At 42.8% G+C, this 20,851-nt stretch overlaps 1 protein-coding gene across 4 annotated transcripts; it reads right to left on the bottom strand.

The window, feature by feature from the left end:
• Window positions 1–5,207: 5,207 nt before the first annotated feature.
• LOC100826455 (calmodulin-binding transcription activator 3) lies at window positions 5,208–17,659 on the bottom strand. 4 transcript variants are annotated; one of them, XM_010236389.3, is made up of 13 exons: window positions 17,468–17,659; window positions 16,289–16,408; window positions 15,083–15,198; window positions 14,863–14,951; window positions 14,689–14,731; window positions 11,697–11,844; window positions 11,440–11,562; window positions 11,025–11,356; window positions 8,574–8,915; window positions 7,778–8,475; window positions 7,142–7,685; window positions 5,686–6,030; window positions 5,208–5,577 (listed from the first exon to the last, which is right to left on the bottom strand). In XM_010236389.3, the coding sequence occupies exons 1-13, from the start codon at window positions 17,511–17,513 to the stop codon at window positions 5,455–5,457; spliced, it is 3,069 nt and encodes a 1,022-aa protein (XP_010234691.1). In that variant the 5' UTR covers window positions 17,514–17,659; the 3' UTR covers window positions 5,208–5,454. The 4 variants fall into 4 exon arrangements, with proteins under 4 accessions (XP_010234691.1, XP_003571742.1, XP_010234692.1 ...); XM_003571694.4 differs by having other exon boundaries at window positions 11,440–11,559; XM_010236390.3 differs by lacking the exon at window positions 16,289–16,408.
• Between the last annotated feature and the right edge of the window lie 3,192 nt (window positions 17,660–20,851).

Below are 20,851 nucleotides of genomic sequence, written 5' to 3'. Positions count from 1 at the left end.
GAGTCTCAGGACAACCTCGAATCGCTCCACAGGCTATACGCCATTTTTCCTCGTATATGGGGCAGAAGCTGTCTTGCCAGCCGACATCCAGCATGACTCGGCTAGAGTAACCATGTATACGGAAGCCGAGGCGAAAGAAGCCCGAGAAAATGATGTCGACTTGCTTGAAGAAGCGCGAGAATTGGCTTTGTCCAGATAAGCTATATATCATTCAAACCTCAGATGCTATCACAGCCGGAAGGTAAATCCTCGGGTGTTCCGCGAAGGAGACTTGGTGCTCCGGCTTGTGTAGCACACTTCCGGCATGCACAAATTGTCACCTCCATGGGAAGGGCCCTTCACCGTGAGAAAAGCGCTGCACAATGATTCCTACTATCTTATAGATGCACAGGACCAGGAGGCAAATAGGATGGACAGATCCGGCGAGGAAACCAAGAGGCCGTGGAATGTAGCTTTGCTTCGTCCCTTCTATACTTAAGAGATGAGTATTTGTATTGTTGTACTCTTTTGACATGTCGGTTATTTTAAGATAATGAATGAACTACCTGGTTCTCGAAAGAAACTCGGGGACTCCCCTATATGTGTTTGTTATCCATGTTGTGCATGTTTTCACTTCTCTGTCTCGGCTGGTTTCGGTTGCGTAATCTTATGTCAGCTTAGTAATGTGTCGATACAGAAAGCTCACTCTTCGACTTAGCTGCTGTCCGCAACCCGGTTTCATGGCGAGCAAGAGCAAGAGCTAGAAGTTGTCGAACACATGAAAAACGAATAAGGAAACAAGCAAACGGGCGAGCCAAGATGTGCAGCTTTATCTAATCCAGTATCTTCTCTTCATCTATTATGCCGGATGGCTCCAAGGTAGTTTCAAAGTTTAAGTATTGAACGCTCTATTTTATGACCTTGTGATTCATACTTTTAACGCCGATAAGGTAGACAAAAACAAAGGTCATGAAATTGAGCCAACAAGAAAATAAACTCGGGGACTTAGCCGAAAGCAGAAAGGCACTTTAATTAACTAATTAAAGCATTGTGCATCACACTAAAGTACTTAAGCGTATTTACATATGCACCCGGCATCCTGGGGATCGAACAATTTAAAGTTTTATGCATAAGACAAAAGGTACATCAAGCTGCAGGATCGCCGGCATTGGTACTCGGACCACTTGTCTCGGCAGAAGGCATGTCGGCGTCGATCTCTTCGTCGACATCATCCTCCTCGTCCTCACCTTCTTCCTCGCCCTCTTCCTCTTCTTACTCGTCCGACTTCGGGCCCTCCACGAAGGAATGGATGTCGGCCTATTGGATGAAGGAGTAGGCCCGCTCCCGGCGCTTCTTGATCAGCTCCGGATCAGTCAAGAAGGGAGACCGAATGCGCATCGTCTGCAGCACGTCGAGGTTGATGCCTTCGTACCAAGAGAGTACGAACAACAGAGCCTCGTCAGCACTGACACGAGCGGCGGATTTTCGCCATTCACCGAGCCGGTCTTCCGCCTCCATCCAACGCTTCACAAGAGCCTGGATGGCGGCCGGGGCATCTTCTCCTGGCCAGAGAGCGTGGAAGGCGCGGATGCCGGCGTCAAGCATGTCAACGCTGTAAGACTTCAGCGGCTTGATCCGGGCTGCTAAACTGACGAGATAGTCTTCAATGTCGTACTCTTGCGGCAGGGTCGAGGTCCCGTCTCTCTTTCCCCGGGCCTTGACAATGGCGGCTTCAGCACCCTCGGTGGATTGAGGAAAAATCGCTGCAAAGTACAAAGCTGCATTGTCCCCTCCCGGACAATCCGAAGGGGACCACGGACAGTACTCGGCGGGCCCAGGAGCGTGGGTACAGTGGCAAGCTGCCCCACCTGGCAGGGAGACACTTCGGCACTATAGATAGAGGCACCAGCCCTCCTTCGAGACGGATTCCCAGATCGAACTGTTAGCTAGTTCTTCTTCTTCTTCTTCTTCCTCTCAACACATCTCAAGGAGCACCATTGTAACTCTTGTACACCTCAAGCAATACATCCAAGGCAGGAGTAGGAGTTTTACCTCATTTAGAGGGCTCTGAATCAGGGTAAACCACCGTGTGTTCATTACTTTCATGCGTCGTTTCACTGCGCCATCCCTCCTCCGGATCCTCCTTCGTCCATCGGCCCCAACTCAAGCCATCCTATGGCATCTGCCATGACTCCACCACGACACATGGGGTGATTATGTTCTTCGTCAAATTGTTCCACGATATATGTTGCACCATCAAGTTTTATCTTCATTCTTGCATGGCATCCAGTTCGTTCTGTTATGCCCCTCTTCCTCTTAGGAACAACTGACCCGGGCCGTTGTGTGTCTTCTTTAACCTTGTTCTTGCCCGCCTTGTAGCAGACAAACTGGGCTCGACTTGTTTCGCCACTTTTAATAGGTCTTTCGTAGTCAATTCTTATCCCAAACCCGTTCCACCGCGCATAATTGACATAGTGTTGCATTGCAGCATCAATGCTGTCGAACCTCATGTTGACTTCTGGTATCTTAGGCGGTGAAATCCCATCATCAGCATCATCATCTATATCTTAATTGTTTTCTCCGTCATCTCCCCTTTCTTCATTTGATCTGTGCACCATTGGCTCTGGTGGAAACATGCTAGCACCGGCATCTATAGTGTGTGCAGAGCGCCCCATAGTGCCCACACCTGCAGAATTATGCGAGCAACACATTTGAAAACCACAAGACATAACAGATAATAAACGATTTTCGTAATTAACAAAAGGAAACAATCGCTGCAGGCTGGCAACTTCAAATAGAGGTGGCAGTTGCATAAATGTGGTTTTCAAATGCAGTTCACAACCCAAAGACCCACAGCAGGAGGCTTAGTATATGTTTTCTAACTTTCATTTGGCAATTTAACCCAAAAACATAATGGCAACTTATGCAAACCTATCACCTCATTACTCATGCGGCAACACAACCATACACCCATCTGGCAACTATACCTCATTTTTCATGGCAACTACAAATGAGAAGCTGAACATGACATTCCTAATAGGAATCGACGAATACCATTTTTACCTGCTGGCATAGCTTGTTGCTGTATCGCATGGGCTCCACTGCTGCCATCTTGTGTAAATTGGTAAGGTTGCCCGTTAGTGTCCGGAGTGCATAGGAGCAACAATCATTAACCCATATCAAACACTAGATACCAAAGAATGTACGACAACTTTTTAGTACATGATCCATCAATATAACAGGCGACTATAAGTTGCGAAATATGGCAACTCATAAAATGTGCATCATATTCTTCTTCAATCTTTTTTATACCTTGTGTTAAAAATGGACGCAGCACATTTTGAGTGGGGTTGGTTACATTTTCGCCCAACTCTGTTTGGGGGTTTCCTGCATAAACAAATTGGATCATTTTATGATTCGGTGCATGGCATTTTTAGTATGGCAGCGATGGCAATTTCCACTATGACAAACAAAACCGCTTCATTTTGACCATTAACAAGCACAACTGGTATTGTTTAGCCCATACCTTGCGAAAGCGATATGACTTGCTGTAGTAGTGGCAGCAGCGGGTATGAGGAATGCAGTCCATCAAAATTTTCTGCCAAAACATCATCTGGTGTCAACGATGGGAAGCTCCGTGTTTGGAAAATTTCGACCATGCCCCCTTGCATGTTATCCATTCTTGTTTTTTCCTCATGATCTCCTGTGTTGAGTAAGAAACATGACATGTTAGTGCACATAGTTACATGTTTGCATGATTCTACGTTGCTGCGCTCTTCTTCTTTTTTCCTTGACATGGCTGGAAACATGGAGGGGGCCAGATATGTCTATACATATTAATAAACTTTCTGATTTCTCTTTACGCACTTGGAGCAGGTTACGATTTGTGTCTAGGATACAACATGGTTATGCATCATGGTTTACGTTTCTGGTCATAGGTTACTGCAACATATAGCACATGGGTTTTGCATTCCAATCTAGCGGCATATGGGTGTGCATTCTGACAGCTATTCACATACTCATCTGGCAATTTAAGTACACCTTATATGGCAATTTAAGTACAACTTATATAGCAGCATATGAATCCAACAACCTAGATGTTTGATCCAACATACATAGCAACCTCCTGGTAGATTCTTAGACCCCAGATTCACTAGCCAGAAAATTGCACATAGTAGGTGGGAGTAGCAAGAAATCACTGCCAAGATGGAGTGAAACTCATCTAAACCATCTAACAACCATATGGATCAGTGTAAAATATGAACGTTCTAAGAGTAGGGGGGAAGTATGGGTCGGGGAAAGTAGTGGTCACCTTCCTATACGGTGGAAATTCGATCAACAATGCCGGGGGGGTGGGGGGGGTGTGTGGTGATGGATGTCTAGATTTCTGGGAGTGGATTTTCTTGGATCTGATCTCGGAGCTTCAGAAGGCGCATCCCTCCACCGCCGCCCGAAGATTGCCTCCGCCTTCATCTTTTCTACCGGGACTCCCCTCGTGACTTGGGGAAGAAGGCGACAACCCCTACGTGGGCTTTCCGTTGGCAAGTATGGACTATCACGTATGGCAACTCTTTAGCAATTACGGGCCTCGATGGGCGGCCATGACGTATAGCAACTTCTAGCTGTGTCGGGCTGTAATTCTGTCATTCTGGCAATTCACGCATGGGCTAGCCTAGCCGCAGTCCTAGCAACTCGCGCGTCGCTGATTCCTGGCAACTTGCCGCGCCACCGGTCAGCTCGCGCTCGCGCGCCATTGATTCCCGGCAACTTGCCGCACGAACGGTGTCAGCTCACGGTCGCGTGGCAAGTCGCCGTGGCAGCCAACGTGGTAAGTCCACAAAGCGCGGCCCTACCGATTCCGGGCAACTTGCCACGCCAAGGCGCTGCCGCGCGAACGGTGGCAACTTGCGCTCACGTGGCAAGTCCACAAAGCGCGGCCCGTCGCGCTGTATTTGCGTCCTTTAGTAAGGGATAGTAACCAAGCTGGAGTGTTAAAAATACATGCATGTGCCATACTTCTGCATTTCAAATCATGAGAAAATTGAAATACGAATCAGATCTACTCCATCCGTTTCTAAATTCTTTTTATGGTTTTAGTACAAGTCTAAAGAATTCAAAGTGAGTAGAGAATATGTGCCTCCCTCGCGAGGTGCATGCAACATTGGGGAGCATTAACCATGCGTTACATACATCTCGTCGTCTCCTGTGAAAATAGACAGAAAACAATCTGAAACTTGAAAAGTCATATAGTGAAAGAATCCCACTCAAACCGCTAACTTCTGCATACATGCATATCCCTATGTTTGGCTTGTTACATCAGTTTCATAGTGAGAATAAAATACTACTGTACACAAAGGACTATTTATAGAATATAGCAACAAATACCACAGCCGAATTCAAACCCAAGATGCTACTTTGGGTCGTCAGCATGTGTATCCGTTCAGTACAAATACAACATGGCGATTTACAAAGGCATTAGTTGTGCAAACTAGAGTAGCCAGGGATAGGTGCATCATCATCCCACAACTCCTTGAATTCACTCATGAAATGACCTTCATCCATCTCTGTCGGGTCCTCGAGCATCTTTTCTTGTGTAGCCTGTCACATCAGAAATTGCACTAGTGTTTACAAACAGTATACACCTACCATTTAGAATTTCAGATATAACTGCGGGAAAGTAACAAAGTAAATGCTAGATCACACTACCTGAGACTCCTGCATTTTTGATACGACGGTCAAAATCCTCCGGTACTGGTCTCTTGCCTCTGGGTACTGAGCCATGGACTTGACTCTGGCAAGAGCTTTCTGCAGCCTGTCTTCAGTTTGCTTTCGTCCTTCTTGCAAGAAATCGTAATCATCCCCGGCAGGTTTATCTGTGATCAAATTCGTACATATTCCACTGCTGCTGCTCCCCATTGCACCTTCTGCAGATCGAAACCCACGCAAACCAGCCCCTCTTCGCCTCCAACGTAGTATGATTTTCTCCACTATCCCAACAGACCACACTATTTTACGATAATGCTTCCTGACTTGGTGGCCTCGCACATGAGCCTATGCAGTAAAAAATAAATACAAATTCAGGTATACGATGAATTTAAGCTACTCCCTCCGACCCATATTACTTGTCTCAAATTTTCCCAAATATGGATGTATCTATGTTTAAAAAACATCTAGATACATGTAATATTTTGACAAGTAATTCCGGCCGGAGGGAGTAGTAGCAAATGACAGAAAATTGGCTGATTTTCTCAGAACGCATGAAATGGATATCCAATGAAAAAACTAATACACTGTGCAGCCATAAAGCACAATAAAGTAATAATTGTCCCACTATGTAACACTGGAAATTTTATATACTTATACTACTAGTTTCAAAGCTACTTCAGCAACCGACATTGCTTCTTAGCTAATTATAAGAACGTCGCTGTTCCAAAAAAATTAACAGTTTTGCCATTATGCATCATTCCCGCGGTCAACAGCCGTTAACTGAGTTGTGCACATGGAAGTGCTAGAATACCCTTGTGTGCAGTTTATTTATTTTTAACATGACGTGTTATAAATTCCAAAAAAAATGTCAGAAATATTCCCACATATAAATAACATAATGCACCATGAATATAGAAAACTTAGCGAAAAATTGATGAAATTTCTGTTGTGCCTAGTGCCTACTGAAAGCTCTGATCTATTTGAACACTAACATTTGTTCAGTTCACATTTATGGTTTTTGCAGGTATACCAATTCTGGAAACATTAACATGTAGAAAAACAAATTCCTTCCAGCGAGGAATTTCTTTTTTCAATATACAAAGTGCACATGATGGTCTTCCATACTTTCGGCCCAACGCAGTCAAAAATCCTTGACTGCACGGTAACAGTGCAAGATGGCAGATGTGTAAAGGAGATTGGGGGAGCAATGGCATTCTTATAATCAGCCATAAATCTGCAAAAGCTGAATTAGCTTTGAGATAGACTGCATATGCATAAAATTCCCGTTAACATTTATCTTATCATCCACCCCAAGAGTTCAACAATCGCACATATCTTTGCAATGCATCAGTTTCCAGATAGCAGACGAACAAATAGACAAGAAATGTCGAAGTGTATAGACATGAGCGAAGCACTGCAACTATCTACTGGATTCTGATATATACAGTTTACTTACCTGGATCTTTACAATCCGCTGCCTAATAAGAAGAAATTCCTTTCTCCCCTTCCATCCCCTGAACTTATTTTGTATACGAGATGCAGCAGCATGCCGGGGATCAAGCTTCCCTGGTTTGGATGACTTGAAAGACAGAAGAGAAAGCGCATGCTCATCAGATATTCCACCTTTCTCATCCTTATATTGAACGGCTTGCTTTCTCTGAAAGGATTGAACCCTGAAAACTTGATATATCCGAGCAGCAGCTTGAGCAGCATTTCGAACAGCGCCTAGTGAATCTCCACTTGCAGGTTGAGAAGCACTTCTCTCAGTGACATCTCCAATACCAGGTAGACCAGATATTTCGGCCATATTGGCTTCTTTCAGATTAAGGGCCTGAAGATGACTAGTCAGAGAAGACTCTGCAAGGAAACCAGAGATTCCCCTGTGTCCATTAGCAGATGCCAGATCTGCTGGTGTGCTTCCAGAAGGGAAATCAGGGGTTGGATCCGTCAAAGCTCCAGGAGCTGCTCCCAACGCAATAAGCGCCACTACAGTCCGCTCTCTGCATCATAGGCCAATGAACATCCATTAAAGTTCAATATCCAAAACAGAAAGATGAACATATTACCTGATATCACTTTGTGAATTACTTACCTGCCACAAAATGCAGCCCAATGGAGTGCAGTCCATCCATGAACATCCCTGAAATTGATGTTAACACCAGATGTAACTGTCGGTCTTATAGCCCAATCATATCCAAGGGCAGCTGCTAGGTGAAGTACACCCTGCCCCTCATAATCTAACACACTGGGTCCCTTGCCACCATCACCTACTTTATGAAGAAGCCAGATATGCAATTTTTCCTTGATCAAGTTCTCAGCGAACTGGTCCTGCTGATCATCCGTAAGAAGCTCATTATCATCAGCCAGCTTTAGTAACTTCGACCACTCATCACTGTTTTCCATCAGTGAACATATTTTCTTGCTCAAGTCAACCATCTCAAGACTGGGGTTAGATATAGTTGCTTTGTATGCATCTTGCCCCAGGGACAATAGTTTATCAAGACGTATCTGAAAATATATTTTATTTGTTGCACCATGTGGACTAGGAGCATCCATGTATTGAGGGTCACTTGCTAGGAATTCAAACTCGCGTACTTCACTGCAGGCCAACCTATTCGAACAGGTGATATAGAAAGGGACTCTACCAGGCTTATGTGGCGGAGAATAACAATGGAGAGTCATCCCATCTGCTGAAATCTCTGCTGGAACTTCAACTTCTCCAAACATACATGACCACTTGCATCTTTCTGTGGCTTCATTAGCATTTAAGAATCTACCAGTAACAAAAACCTACATGGCATGCAAGAGATTTTGTCAGCATCTGGACACAGATTTCAGTAAAAAACAACGATTTGGATGAGAAGTTTAGCTGTGGTAATGTATTATACCTTAGTCTTTGAGACCGCATATGTCCAGCTAGGTGAAAAATCAACTATACTAAAGAGCTGGTCCTGTGAAAGCATTGGTGCCACAGTAAACTGATCCAATGCTTCTTCAGTGTTCCAGTACGCCCCTGAGCTAGATTGAATTTGGGAATCCTCCACATCAGGAAGCTCTTTGCTCATCCATCTTGTAAAACTGTCAGATTTCTTAAAGCTGTCTTTTAGGATATCAGATAGATTCGATGACTTCGTCTTCAAAAATGGCTGACTGATAACTGCCTCCAAAGGCCGATCATTTTGTGGGAAGTTGTTCTCCATTGCAGATAAATCACCAATAGCACTAGGGTACTGAAAACAAAAACTTCAGTTAGATAGCTACCTCAAGAAAATTTAAACCGGATAGATGCACCAAGAGGCATAGACATGACAATACAAAATAATTATCAACCAAAGGAAAAGAAATGGGAAACATGTCCCCAAAAAAGGATGTATTGTATCTTCAAAAGAAGCCATCAAAATAATGCTTGTAGAAATTCTGAAGAATTACATCAGATTGTAGACATCCATTTATTAGGACTTCATAGAAACAGAAAAAAGATATTCCGCATTATGGTCAAATTAATTTGTGGCAACCATGCACTTCTAACCAGTGAATGCGCTGTGTAGATATGCCTTTTCTAAAACAAAAAGACTTCACTGAAATTTCAGAAATTTGTTGATGATTTTTTTTTGAGGAAAAACTGTAGGAGAGGCTCCGACTAAACTTCATTAAAGAAAATAAATATTTACAGTACAAGGAGGGGTACAAAATACCCAAAGACACCAAAACAAGACTCAAAAACTCAAGGACACTCAATAAACCATTAGTTCACACCCTCAACCAAGGTAAACCAGTCAAGCAAGACTGGCCACATCACTTCCTTAGCCTAATACTATGAGATGGCACCTCTTGCTTAGAGCTAGTATACCACCGACTACAGGAGCGTGGTTTTATGTCGAAGACAAGACTATTGCGCTGCTTCCACATGTGCAAGGGCGCACAAGTGAAGATCTCCATGAAACAAGGGCACCTAGAAGATGCTTTGGCAATGCTGATTCTATCCTTGATATCTGCAGTAAGATCCAATACAAACCAATGTTTTTCGAACAGTTCCTACTGAAAGTGCATCGAAGGATTTGAAGTGGATCCATTCGGTGTTTGTACATATTCCAAAGTATGGCGGCCTTGTCAAATTTCTTCTATGACTCCTGGTGGCCACCAAGTGAAAGACTTTGGAAATCCCATCCCCAAACTTGACCCATCTTATGGTGCATCTTTTTCTCCAGCACTCCTTGTATGGAAAAAGCCTAATGACATGATTTTTCATGATGGTTCTAAAGTTCCTTCGCAGAAGGCTAAGACATCTGCTGTCCTCAATGAGGTCCAAAAGGCAAATAACCAAATTACTCATCCTCACCAGTAGGAGTCTGGACAAGCTTTTGCTCCAATTCTTAAGAATCCTTCTGAGACGCTTAAGCTTGACCGACACAACCCTTGCACTTGTAGCCGCACTACACACTATTTTGAACCACCTCAAAAAAACCAGGGTGATCAACCCAGAAGTTATCAAACCTGATGACCAAAGATCTAGGAAATGGAAGTGCCAATGGATACTGTGCACAGGAAATGATCAGAAATGTGTCAAGAGAGGTCATGGAGCGACGTGTTGGAAAAATTGGAGATCCAAGTGCTACAGAAAAAGAACGAGTCAACCTGTTCTAAGAGAGGATCTTCTTGCATGTTACTCCAAGTAAAAGCTCTACCCGTAATAGGAATTTCAGAGAGCTCCAGAGCGGTGATTACATTATTGACGGTGAGAACGTCTTGAACGTTTCCTCCTTGCTTATTCCTGTTTTCTAGTAAACGATAAAAGTTCCACAAGAAATAACCAATTCTTCCGTTCTTCGATCTCCAGAGAGAGTAATCAATCAATGAAGTTACTTCTAGCAGGCTCCACACAAAGGCCATAGATGTTTACAATATGCATCACATCAGAGGAGAGATTAGAGAGCAGCTGAACGTGGATGGCATAGGGCTTGATTTCACAAACTTGCCCGTGAAAGATGGATCCATTCCAGAGAGAAATAAGCCCCCCAGAGTTGCTCATCACGCCAGACGGGGGGGGACGCTTAGGAATGAACTTGCGAACGTAAGAGTGATCAAAGCTCTCTTTTTTCGTTTCGTGAAGACAGATGATTGCATGCTTTGATTCCTCGATTTTTTTTCTCTAATCGCCTTGTGCCTCACTGAAGAGTTACTACCTCTAACGTTCCAATCAAAATTTGGTAATAATGCTATGAATGCTTTTTTTTACATCGATTAACGATTGCACATTTACACACATCACCAATAATTAACACTAGAAGTTTAATCATGTAACAGAACCTCTGATTATCGCAAAAATGCAAAGAACATACCTGCCAGGATGATTCTCCATCAGCACCTGCAGCACTAATATCATTGAGACCAAGTCCATCAAAATATACTTCATCAAATGTCAAATACTCAACTCCCACGCCTTCTGCAGAAGTGCCTTGCTCGGAAGGAACAGGAAGTTGACGGGGCATTTGAATGGAGCATCTATCTGATCTCATCATCTCATTCCATGAGGAAAGGTCGGTTTGACTTTCACGGCCACTCATTACAAGTCCAAGACTTGAATCATTGGGAACAACGGATGAATTATCATGACTGCTAGAATAGAAGTTTGTATTATGTGCCATAGCATGTTGCTGTCCCTGATATGCACCTGAAAATTTGTGACAACAAAATGGTTTAAGATCAACTGAACTTTGGTATGAAATACAGAAGATTAATACAAGTATTTATTACCGATGGATGAAGCAGGAGCATAAGAGCTGTTAATAGAAGTATGAATCATGGGTCCAATTCCATTTTGGAGCTGCTGCATCTGAGTGAAAGAGTCGTATCCGGCTCCTCCTGAATAAATATCTGCTGCACCGAATTTTGCTTTAGATACGCTGTGCATAATTGGAATATGTATCAGTGAAACTATTTTAGTTGTGTAATATTTTCGTTGTCACTACTACTCATAACTACTCAAAACGAAAGATGCAAAATATCTCTACCTGATTCTGTCTCTTCATATTCAGATGCCTGTCCACTAAGTGAGCTTTCACCCTCTATAGTCTGCGAAGGTATCTGACTTAATGGACTATCTGCAGCAGCTGCTTGAAGCATGTCACTATCCCCCCTAGCACGAGATGACTTCCCACCCTGAAGATCACATTCACAGAGATAAAATGGATGTTAAGTTGTTTCTTGCAAGAGCAGAACAGAACCAAACAACCCTGCCTAGTAGAGAAGATACAGAAATTTAAACCAAACCAAGGAGTAAAAACTATAAATGAATTAACTTACCTATACAGATGGGTAAATATATAGCAGTACTCTTTTCTAGAATAAGAAATTGGTATAAACAACGCAATACACTAATATGTGGGAATTGCCATACTGACTTAGTGAGACAGCAATAAGACAATAAAATTCACACACTAACATGGATCATTAAAGTATAATGGAAGAAAGATCTCAATCTCACAAACTATGTGGGCAAGAATGTGTTTTGCAAGGAGGTACCTAGAGTTGTGCTACCACTGTGTAAACATTCAGTCATCAGAAAATGACACATTTATAAAATTCACAAGGCTTTCTATGCATAACTCATTAGCACCAGTGACCAGTCAATACTAATTTTGAAACAACTAACTCCAATGCAGTATAAATATTTAGAAAATAATAAAACTAAAAGAAAGTTGTCTGCAATTTAACAGAATATCAAAGCAAAAAAATAAAAAAAATATTAGGATCGTAACAAGAAGTGAAGCTGTCCTTGCATAAAAGTCAAGGATTATATAGCAAGTATGAACATAAGGTACATATGAAGCTAATCTCTACTACTTATAAAGGCACCAACTTCTTTTCCAAAACTGCCCCACAAAACCTACACAGACCATTTCCACCTCACCATTAGGCCCACTAAACCCAATCTAACAACTAAGATTAGTCTGCTGTTTTCACAATTGTGTGCGTTTAGCGATTAATTATACCTAACCTTGCTCTGCCTTCCCCGCACGGACGAATCCACTCAGACGGATCAAAATTAACCGATTTCTTCCTCAGTCCCCCAATCAATCAAATCCCAACACTCCGCTCCGAGAAAACAGCCAAACTCCCCGCAGCCCTTGCACACCTCCTGCACGGGCGCACGGCGCACCCGCTGCCCAACCAAGCCGCTGCTGCCCTCCCGCGCCCACTGCCTAACCAAGCTACCGCTCCTCAACCAAGAACCGTCGCCACCACCGGAATCCCTGTACCGTCTCATCGCGGTCCTCTCGCCGCCGGAATCCTCCCCCCTCGTCGCCTCATCGCCTCACAGTCCTCACGCACCGCCGCAGCTCCATCCCTCCCACGCCGCGGCTTGACTTCTGCAGGCGCTGTCATCCTGCAGCATCGTTTCGCAGGCCTCGTGCTGCCACCTTGAGGTCCTCACACGCCCCTGTAGCCTCGTTCCTGCCGCTGCCGCCGCCTCACGCGAGCCTTCGACGAAAGGTCGTGACGCTGAATCCGCTCGCCGGGCGGCTCCACAGCGCGCCCCTTTAAGTTACATGTGACAATTCTCAATCCCATGTTGTTCAATCCGGATTGTGTTCTTGTGTCAGTACTTACATGTCATTGCAATATTCTGTCATTTTCTAGATGAACAGCGGCTTTGACGCAATGCCGATGGTTATGTTTTTGGGTCAATATTCTACAAGAAAAACAACATCCATTAAGCATCTGCAAAAACAAGCTGCCCAAGTTTTGGGCTTTGTCTAATACAGAATACCCAAGTTTCGGTGTTAGGCTGTTAGCCATACCATCAATTTTGATGGTACTTTTCGTTCGTAGTATTGAGGCATAACTTCATATGGCTATTCCATCTGCAGGAATTCATGTCGGACCAGAGCCAAGTACTGACAGATTTGTAGTTGTTATGGTCAGTGTCACACGAAATTGGAATTGCATGTGGCAGGTAATTCCGAGGAATTGGCAGACAGTAATGTGTTTATTACTTGAGCGTATTATTTGGACGACAAAAGCTGTTCACGGTTGTACACTGTTGTTGAATTAATTTATGTGGAAACATGAAGTCTTTCTTCTGTAAGATACAAGGATGCCTTACTGTACTCAATAATGGGGTACGTCTCTAGCATGAAATACTTTCAGAAGCTGTCTCTATGTTGTGAGAATTTGATAACTGCTATTGTTTCATTTAAGCAGTAGGATGAGTGGATGTGGGCTGCTAAAAAGCCCTTGACACACTAATAACCTAGTTTGAGGAAGATAGTATTTATCTTGACATGGTGATGCCTATAGATTGCTGAAAACTGGAAGATTTGCTGTTTTCTCAGTGTAGGATGGAATATTTGCAGCAGCATAACTGCCATGCCAGCTCAACCGGATCTAGGATGCGAAGTCCACCATATGATCCTACTTTACTTCTTAAATACCGAGTCTATGTGACTTTTTTCTGAAGAACATAGCAGGGGCATTCATTTAGTTTTAGAGACTGACGAATGACATTTCAGGAAGGAATTGTCATTTCTTATCTCACATTCTCACTGGCGTATAGATCTTCAGGCCATATTTCAGTTGAAATGACCAATGAAGTAGCATTTCCTGAAATGCCGCTCCGAAGAGTGACATATATTCTTAAAGTTCTATTATTGTTGCTTGCACATTAACATAAAGAATAAAGATTTTATTCAGATTCGAATCTGGGAACCAAATTGGATAAAAAAAGCTGCCCATGGATAATATTTCTACAACTAATTATAATATATTTTTGTGCTCGTGGATTTTATCTGATGCAATATACGTGGATTTTACGTTGCATTCGCACACTTACACCAATAGACCATAACACCTATTTAAATGGCTCGGTGAGAAAAAATAATAAAATGCAATTTACTTAAAACATAAATGAAATTCAAAAGGCACGTTCTAGATTTTAAGGACGTGTGTGCACATACAAACTTACTAGTCAAGTTAAAAAGTGGATGCTTCAGTATTACTTACCTTGGTCTCAAGATAATGTACGAGCACAATGTGCATAAAATCCCTGCAAAATCAGTAACATGATATTCAAATATAAACACCTGCAATTATGTATTTAAACTACTCCGGGCATGTGCAAACAGGTGATTGTGTTATCTGAAACATAGAACATAAGCAACATGCAGGTCCACTTACTCTTCCAACATCCAGTAAGTCCTCCTTTGGAAATTCCCATTATCTTCTCCATGTGCATAATAGCAGTGAAGCACATCAATACTTCCAGACTGGATTTACAGGCTAGAATCATTTTTATTATCATGGACAAAAACTAGCGCAGCATAACAAGTCTTGATAAAAAAAATGTGATGAGACCATCAAAAGACAATAATCATGTAAATGCTTCAACATGGCTTACTTTCAGCCTCTCATGGGCTTCTTTGACAGTCTTTCCATCCTTTTTTTTCCTCCAATTATGAGCATCCTTCCTGAAGTATCTCAATACTTTCCGATCAAATAGAAAAAGTGAGCCACCTAAGCAAGACCGTGAAGAATGTCAGTTGCTAAAACTTAGAGGGTGGTATATATTGAGGTGCTTATCATTTCACACATGTAATGGAGACACGATCTAAATGTTTTTATGTTGCTACTGAGATGGTATGGTCAATGAAACCTGAATTGTTTAAAAATTGTGTGGCAATAAGGCCCCAATTGGCATTACATGGATTACATAATCCCGTTTGTCTAACCAGGTTTCGCGCATTTTTTCATTTGTTTAACCAATTTTTGCGTACTTTTTTCGTAGCAGATTACAAATAAGTTTGAGACAGCACGCCAAGCAAGCACACAATGGGCCCAAGTCTTGGGCTCTTGGCTAATGTGCAATGCAGCAATGATTTATGGAAGTGTCTTGACAACAAGGTGAAGGGAAACAAACATAATATCTTCAAGCAAAAATTGTGTAACACTGCCAGAAAAATGAAACCTCACAAATGTTTCACATATAGAGCCCAGTTTATCATATCTGTTTTAAGTACTTGTAATTCGCATAAAATTCCCTGCTGAGATATACAGTTACTTAGTACAAAGTGTATTTGCGAACTACTACCAGAACAAACTTGGCTAGATAGACATTCAGAATATCAGCTGCATTTGGCATAGCAGTGTATTATTATAATCCCATCTAATTGAACCGCTTTTACTCATTTTCCTGTTTGGGAATCTGCTTTTGGTATAATCAACAGAGGAGAAGCTTTAAATCACATCCTTCTAAAATATATATCCATTTGTGTGGTAAGTGTAGTGTTTGTATTTCAATGTACTCTGTGAATTAGTAAGATTTTAATCTGGTTTCACAAACAGTGCAGTAAGTTTTACACTGCTGCTTTTCCACGGTAACTTACAAAAGAAATTCAGCAACAAAAAACTAGCCTTTCATAGCCTCATAGTAAAGAGAAACAATAGCCTTTTTATCAGCTACGGGCAAAAAATCAGTTCATGCAGATGTTGGGATTTGAAATGACATTTTATCAGCTATTCTTTTTGTGATTCACCAAGAAAATTACTTTCAAGGGGAAAACAATAGCCTGCAGTAGTGTTTGATATAGTAGAGATATGTCCATACTTGGAGGCTTGTTTGGCGGTTCTGGAGCAATACGGAAATTTCTGTAGTTTTTAAGTATTTCACAAATTTCCGTAGGACGTAGCCATCGTTGTTGAGCCTCCTTCAGTATCTGCTCGATATCTGTTCAAGGATCATGACACCCTGTTAACTAACGCAACCAACAGTCTTCAATAACAGTTAAGTAATGCCATCACATTTGTAATGATGTACAATTGAAGATCCTTCTGGGTGTATCACACAAAAGCATTGATGGAGCAAGTAGGGCAATTCACTTTATACTTCAACACTCCCCCTCAAGTGTGGCTCTCAGGCCTAAACAGAGACCAAAAGTGTGCTGGAATTTTATTTTTAAAAATGCACCAGCCATGTCTTGAACTCAAGACCTCTTGGATATGAGGTCATGTAGTGTTGCATGCACCGTACCCATTCCCCCAATAGTCTAAGCCGATGGGGACAGGAGGGAAATTCACTTTATATTGGATAATGCAACTGAGTTTCTTAAGGCATTTCCACAGTAGTATTCATTCAAGTTCCAAAAGGAATAAGATGCTAAACACATTCATGGCTGGAAGTGAATTTTGTTCTTCTCTTCATGACAAATTTTCGAAACAAAGCAGATAGATCTTCATCACAAAATATCAAACCTGATAACCAAATTACATAATTCTTTTAATTCTTCAAACAAAGTACGGAGTGGCATTATTATAGCATCTCATTGGCGCTACCTCGTATTTTACCTAATTTCTTGCGCCAAGAGTTGTATCATTTATAAGGTACAACAATAATCTATCTTTTCATGATGCCACGATGGATTTTTTGCATATATGGAGAGCTAAGGAACGATACAAGGTGAGGCCTAAAAACCCTATATTAAGGAAACTCGGAAAAGTCCGAGATTGCACCAATCCACTATTGCACACCTACCAACAAGGCCGTGCCATGCCGCCGCCATGTACTCCACCCAATATCTCAATAACTCCAACTCGGACATAAACCAGAACGGGTTCGGCCTCACGAACTACGGGTGCTTCCTCCCACCAACCGCACCCGAAAAAATCACGACCCATGCGTTGACTGAAACCAAACAGTCCCAACCCCCTACCAGATCGGATCGAACCAAACAGTTCCAACCCGAAACGAACGGAAACACGAGGTCCAGGGAAGAAGAGGGACGCTTACCAAGATGCGGCACAACCGCGAAGCGCCGCGCCTCTGGAGCCGCCATGGGATCAACGCCGGGGCCGGCTCCGGCGGTCTAAGCGGAGGAGGGATCCGAATCTTCTCGCGTCTGGGATTCGAGCGAGGAGGACTTTTGTTTTCTGGCGAGGGGTTTTTGGGGATTTCTGCCGGAAATACTAGGGGATTAGGGCATCCCCGTTTGTCCATTTGTCCATTTGGAGGGTGTTTGGACAAACGTGGGTGACAAAAATATCAACTTGTCTAGAGAAAACCTCCATTTGTCCGTCCTCATTTGTCCATTTTGACTATTTTTCTATTTTTATTCTAATTTGCATCTACACACATGATTTGAACACCATTGGTAATTCAAAATTAATATTAGAGCATGCCTGATCGAACACCAATTTGGATGTAAATTCAAATTGAAACATATTCAAATTTAAATTCAAATCTGAATTAAAGCATAATTTACATGTAGTGCCCGTGTGACAACAAAACAGAACACTGAGTTCTTTCTGGCTGCAAGTGTTATAAAAGAAAACTAGGATCCTTCCAATTTACAAGCGAACAAACATACTCTCTGAACAGGCTATACTCCATAGAGCAACAAGCAAAGAACTTTAAAATGGACAAACGATGGAGTACTAGTATATCTCTATATAACAGTACCAATATCCCTTTTATGCTGCCTCTGCCTCCACAAACATACGACACACAGATCAATTCCGGCACCACCCTCAAACTGAGTTCATTGACAGGCTCACAGGCTTGGTAGATTTCACCTAAGCTTCAGCTAAACAGGATTTTTTTCTTCTGTGCAAACATCAAGTTCCAGATTTTAAAACACATTGCAGTATTACTGAATCGTCACTATCCATTGTTCCCTACAATTTAAACAAAAAGGCATGGTTAGGAGACTGGATCATGGGCATCTGCTAATTAAATGACCCAATAATTGGAAAAGAAGAGCCATCTGCATGCTACATCTGCAGCCCGAAAGATCAGTACTACATGTTGTACATGTGATGCAAAAGCAGAGTTGTAATTAATCAGTTTCAAGCGCATAACTCAGTTTAATCAGTAAAGAGACTGAATTTTTCTAAAAGAACAGAATTCAGTTCCAGTTTCTATCATTGACTTAACATATCATATTTAAATAAAGATGACAGTCCCTTCAATAAAATACCTTTCAAGAGAAGATGTCAACTCGTCTTGGCACACCGCGCCAAGATGTCGCCCCTCATGAGATCAACCCATTGTCGTTGATTCTCATCCATTAAACTTGTGTCAGCAAACATGATCTTTGAGTCCTCACTCAACCTGGCAGTGGCTGCATTTTCGGCATCGGTGTCTACCTTCTTTTGCTCAAGTGCTACCTTCTGCCTTTGTATCTCCATGAAAGCTGGTGTCTTTCCTCCTTCTTTGCTTCCTTTTCTTCTACCCTTTTGCCACATGCGAGCTCTTTATTGGCCATGATCTCAGCCCATGCATCTTTTGTGCTCTTTGCTCTCTTCTCCTTTGCTTTCTCCCACTTCCTGCCCTTTGGCCTTTGCACACGGCCACCAGAAGCTAACCCTTCTCCAGCTTCACCATCTTCATTTAGGGAGCTTGATTGGCAGCTTGATCCTTCATTGCTCTTTTGCTTCTTCAATGAGCCATGGCCTTCCTTTAGTGATGAAACAATAGCTTCCCATTTTGGGGCCTTGTTGAGCTTGGTCCAACAATGCACAAACCCAAATGGCTTTCCCTCATTGCTATTATACAACGACATTGCCATACCCAACTAGCAGTTGAGATAAAATGTCAGTATAACATGAAATTAACAAGGAAGCATGGAGAACATAAACATTGCTAGTAGGTATAACTTACATGGTCCTTAATACCGATGCCACTGACTTTTCTGTCGTTAACTTGCTCAAAAGCCCCACAAAATTTATTGGTGGCATCTTGGATGGTGGACCACCTATGAGCAAGTGAGCTCTCATTACGATCGCTTGTGAAACAGTGTTGGGGATAGTTCTTCCACTCATGGAAGTACTCATGGATTCTCTTTCAATAAGCAGAACCCCGTTGCTCAGCCCCCGAATTGGATCTTGAGACACTTCCAACCAAGCAATGCATAGTAATTCATCTTCTTTGATAGTGTACGCGGCCCTCTCTTGCAAGTTGCCTTTGCATTGGATGCTTGCATTGACTCCTCCATAGGTGAATATTGATTTTGAGGGAGTTGTTCACCATTGTTGATCAACTGCGCCATATATTCTTCTTGATAGTCCTACAAACACAACAGCATTTCATACTTATTGGTGATCAACTGTTTATACTACAGTCCCAAAAATTAGTAATACATCGGTCATTGTTTACTAGTAACAATAATTAAACGGCCCAATAATTATTCTCATGGCTCAAGAAACATGCAATCTAGAAGATACTACTGAAGTAAGCACATATACATCAAGCATTGGAGATAATTATATATTCCTATGGCTAGAATGCTCCTAGAATATGTCAGCATTGTGGATCAACAGTGTACCGTTTTGCTTGCATCATTGCACTCTTCTTCATTACAGTATTTTCAGATGTTGATATTAGCTGTGAACATAACAAGAACAAAGGAAAAACTCTAAAAAATGGTTCAATTTGAGAGAACAATTCAATTATCCTATGTTCATGTTACCAATTCGTGGGAACAAATAACTATAGCACTAAATCTCCCCAATAATTATTTACAAGTAAACCTGTACGTATTGTGTATATACCAACGATTGTTATTACTATAAACAAAGATTTAAGCAAATCGAGCACATGAAGAGAAAGTAATTGAAGAAAAAACATACCTCATCTGCTTGGCTGAACAATTGGCCGAACAGGTTGCGCCCCTCTGTGTTGCCGGCAGTTGAGAAGGAACGCGGCTGCCGGAGTAGATCAGGCGAGTTTTCCAGGGTGTAGGCGGCGGTGTTGAGGTCCAGCCCCACACGCCAGGAGCTCGGCTCACCGCCGACGGGGGCAGAGAACTTGTGTAGGTTTGCAGTGGGGGCAGAGAAGCCGTGCAGCGGGAGCCGAGAAATCGGAGGACCGTGGTGAGTGGCCGGGATCAGAGGAGCGGGCACTGCTAACACGGAGGCGCCACCGGTCTTGGCGGCGGAGGCGGCCTTGTTCGCCAAATGTCGAGTGGCCTGAGCGCGGCTAGCCGCATTTGGACCGGACGGAAGCGGATTCATGGCGGCGGCGAGGCGGCTAGCGAGCGCGATGGCGAGGCGCACGGTGGAGGCGGCCCGCGAGTCGGCGGCGGGACGTAGGAGATCAGGTCGGGCAGTGAGAAAAGAGAGGTTGGGGAATTTTGTGGGCTCTGACGTGTGGGGCTGTGGACAATGGGGAGTCCCT

The sequence above is a fragment of the Brachypodium distachyon genome, chromosome 3 (assembly GCF_000005505.3).
Source record: "Brachypodium distachyon strain Bd21 chromosome 3, Brachypodium_distachyon_v3.0, whole genome shotgun sequence".
Classification (NCBI taxonomy): Eukaryota; Viridiplantae; Streptophyta; class Magnoliopsida; order Poales; family Poaceae; genus Brachypodium; species Brachypodium distachyon.
Note: the sequence above shows the minus strand (reverse complement) of the source record. Positions and strands in the feature narration are given on the sequence as shown.

What these genes read in the sequence shown, in the direction of transcription:
- LOC100826455 (XM_010236389.3), bottom strand. Translation starts at nt 17,513, where the DNA reads ATGGCGGCTCCAGAGGCGCGGCGCTTCGCGGTTGTGCCGCATCTTG. An exon ending in TGGGCTGCATTTTGTGGCAG is followed by an intron (nt 7,686 to 7,777) that starts GTAAGTAATTCA and finishes CCTATGATGCAG; the next exon opens with AGAGCGGACTGTAGTGGCGC. An exon ending in CAAAAATGCAGGAGTCTCAG is followed by an intron (nt 5,578 to 5,685) that starts GTAGTGTGATCT and finishes CTGATGTGACAG; the next exon opens with GCTACACAAGAAAAGATGCT.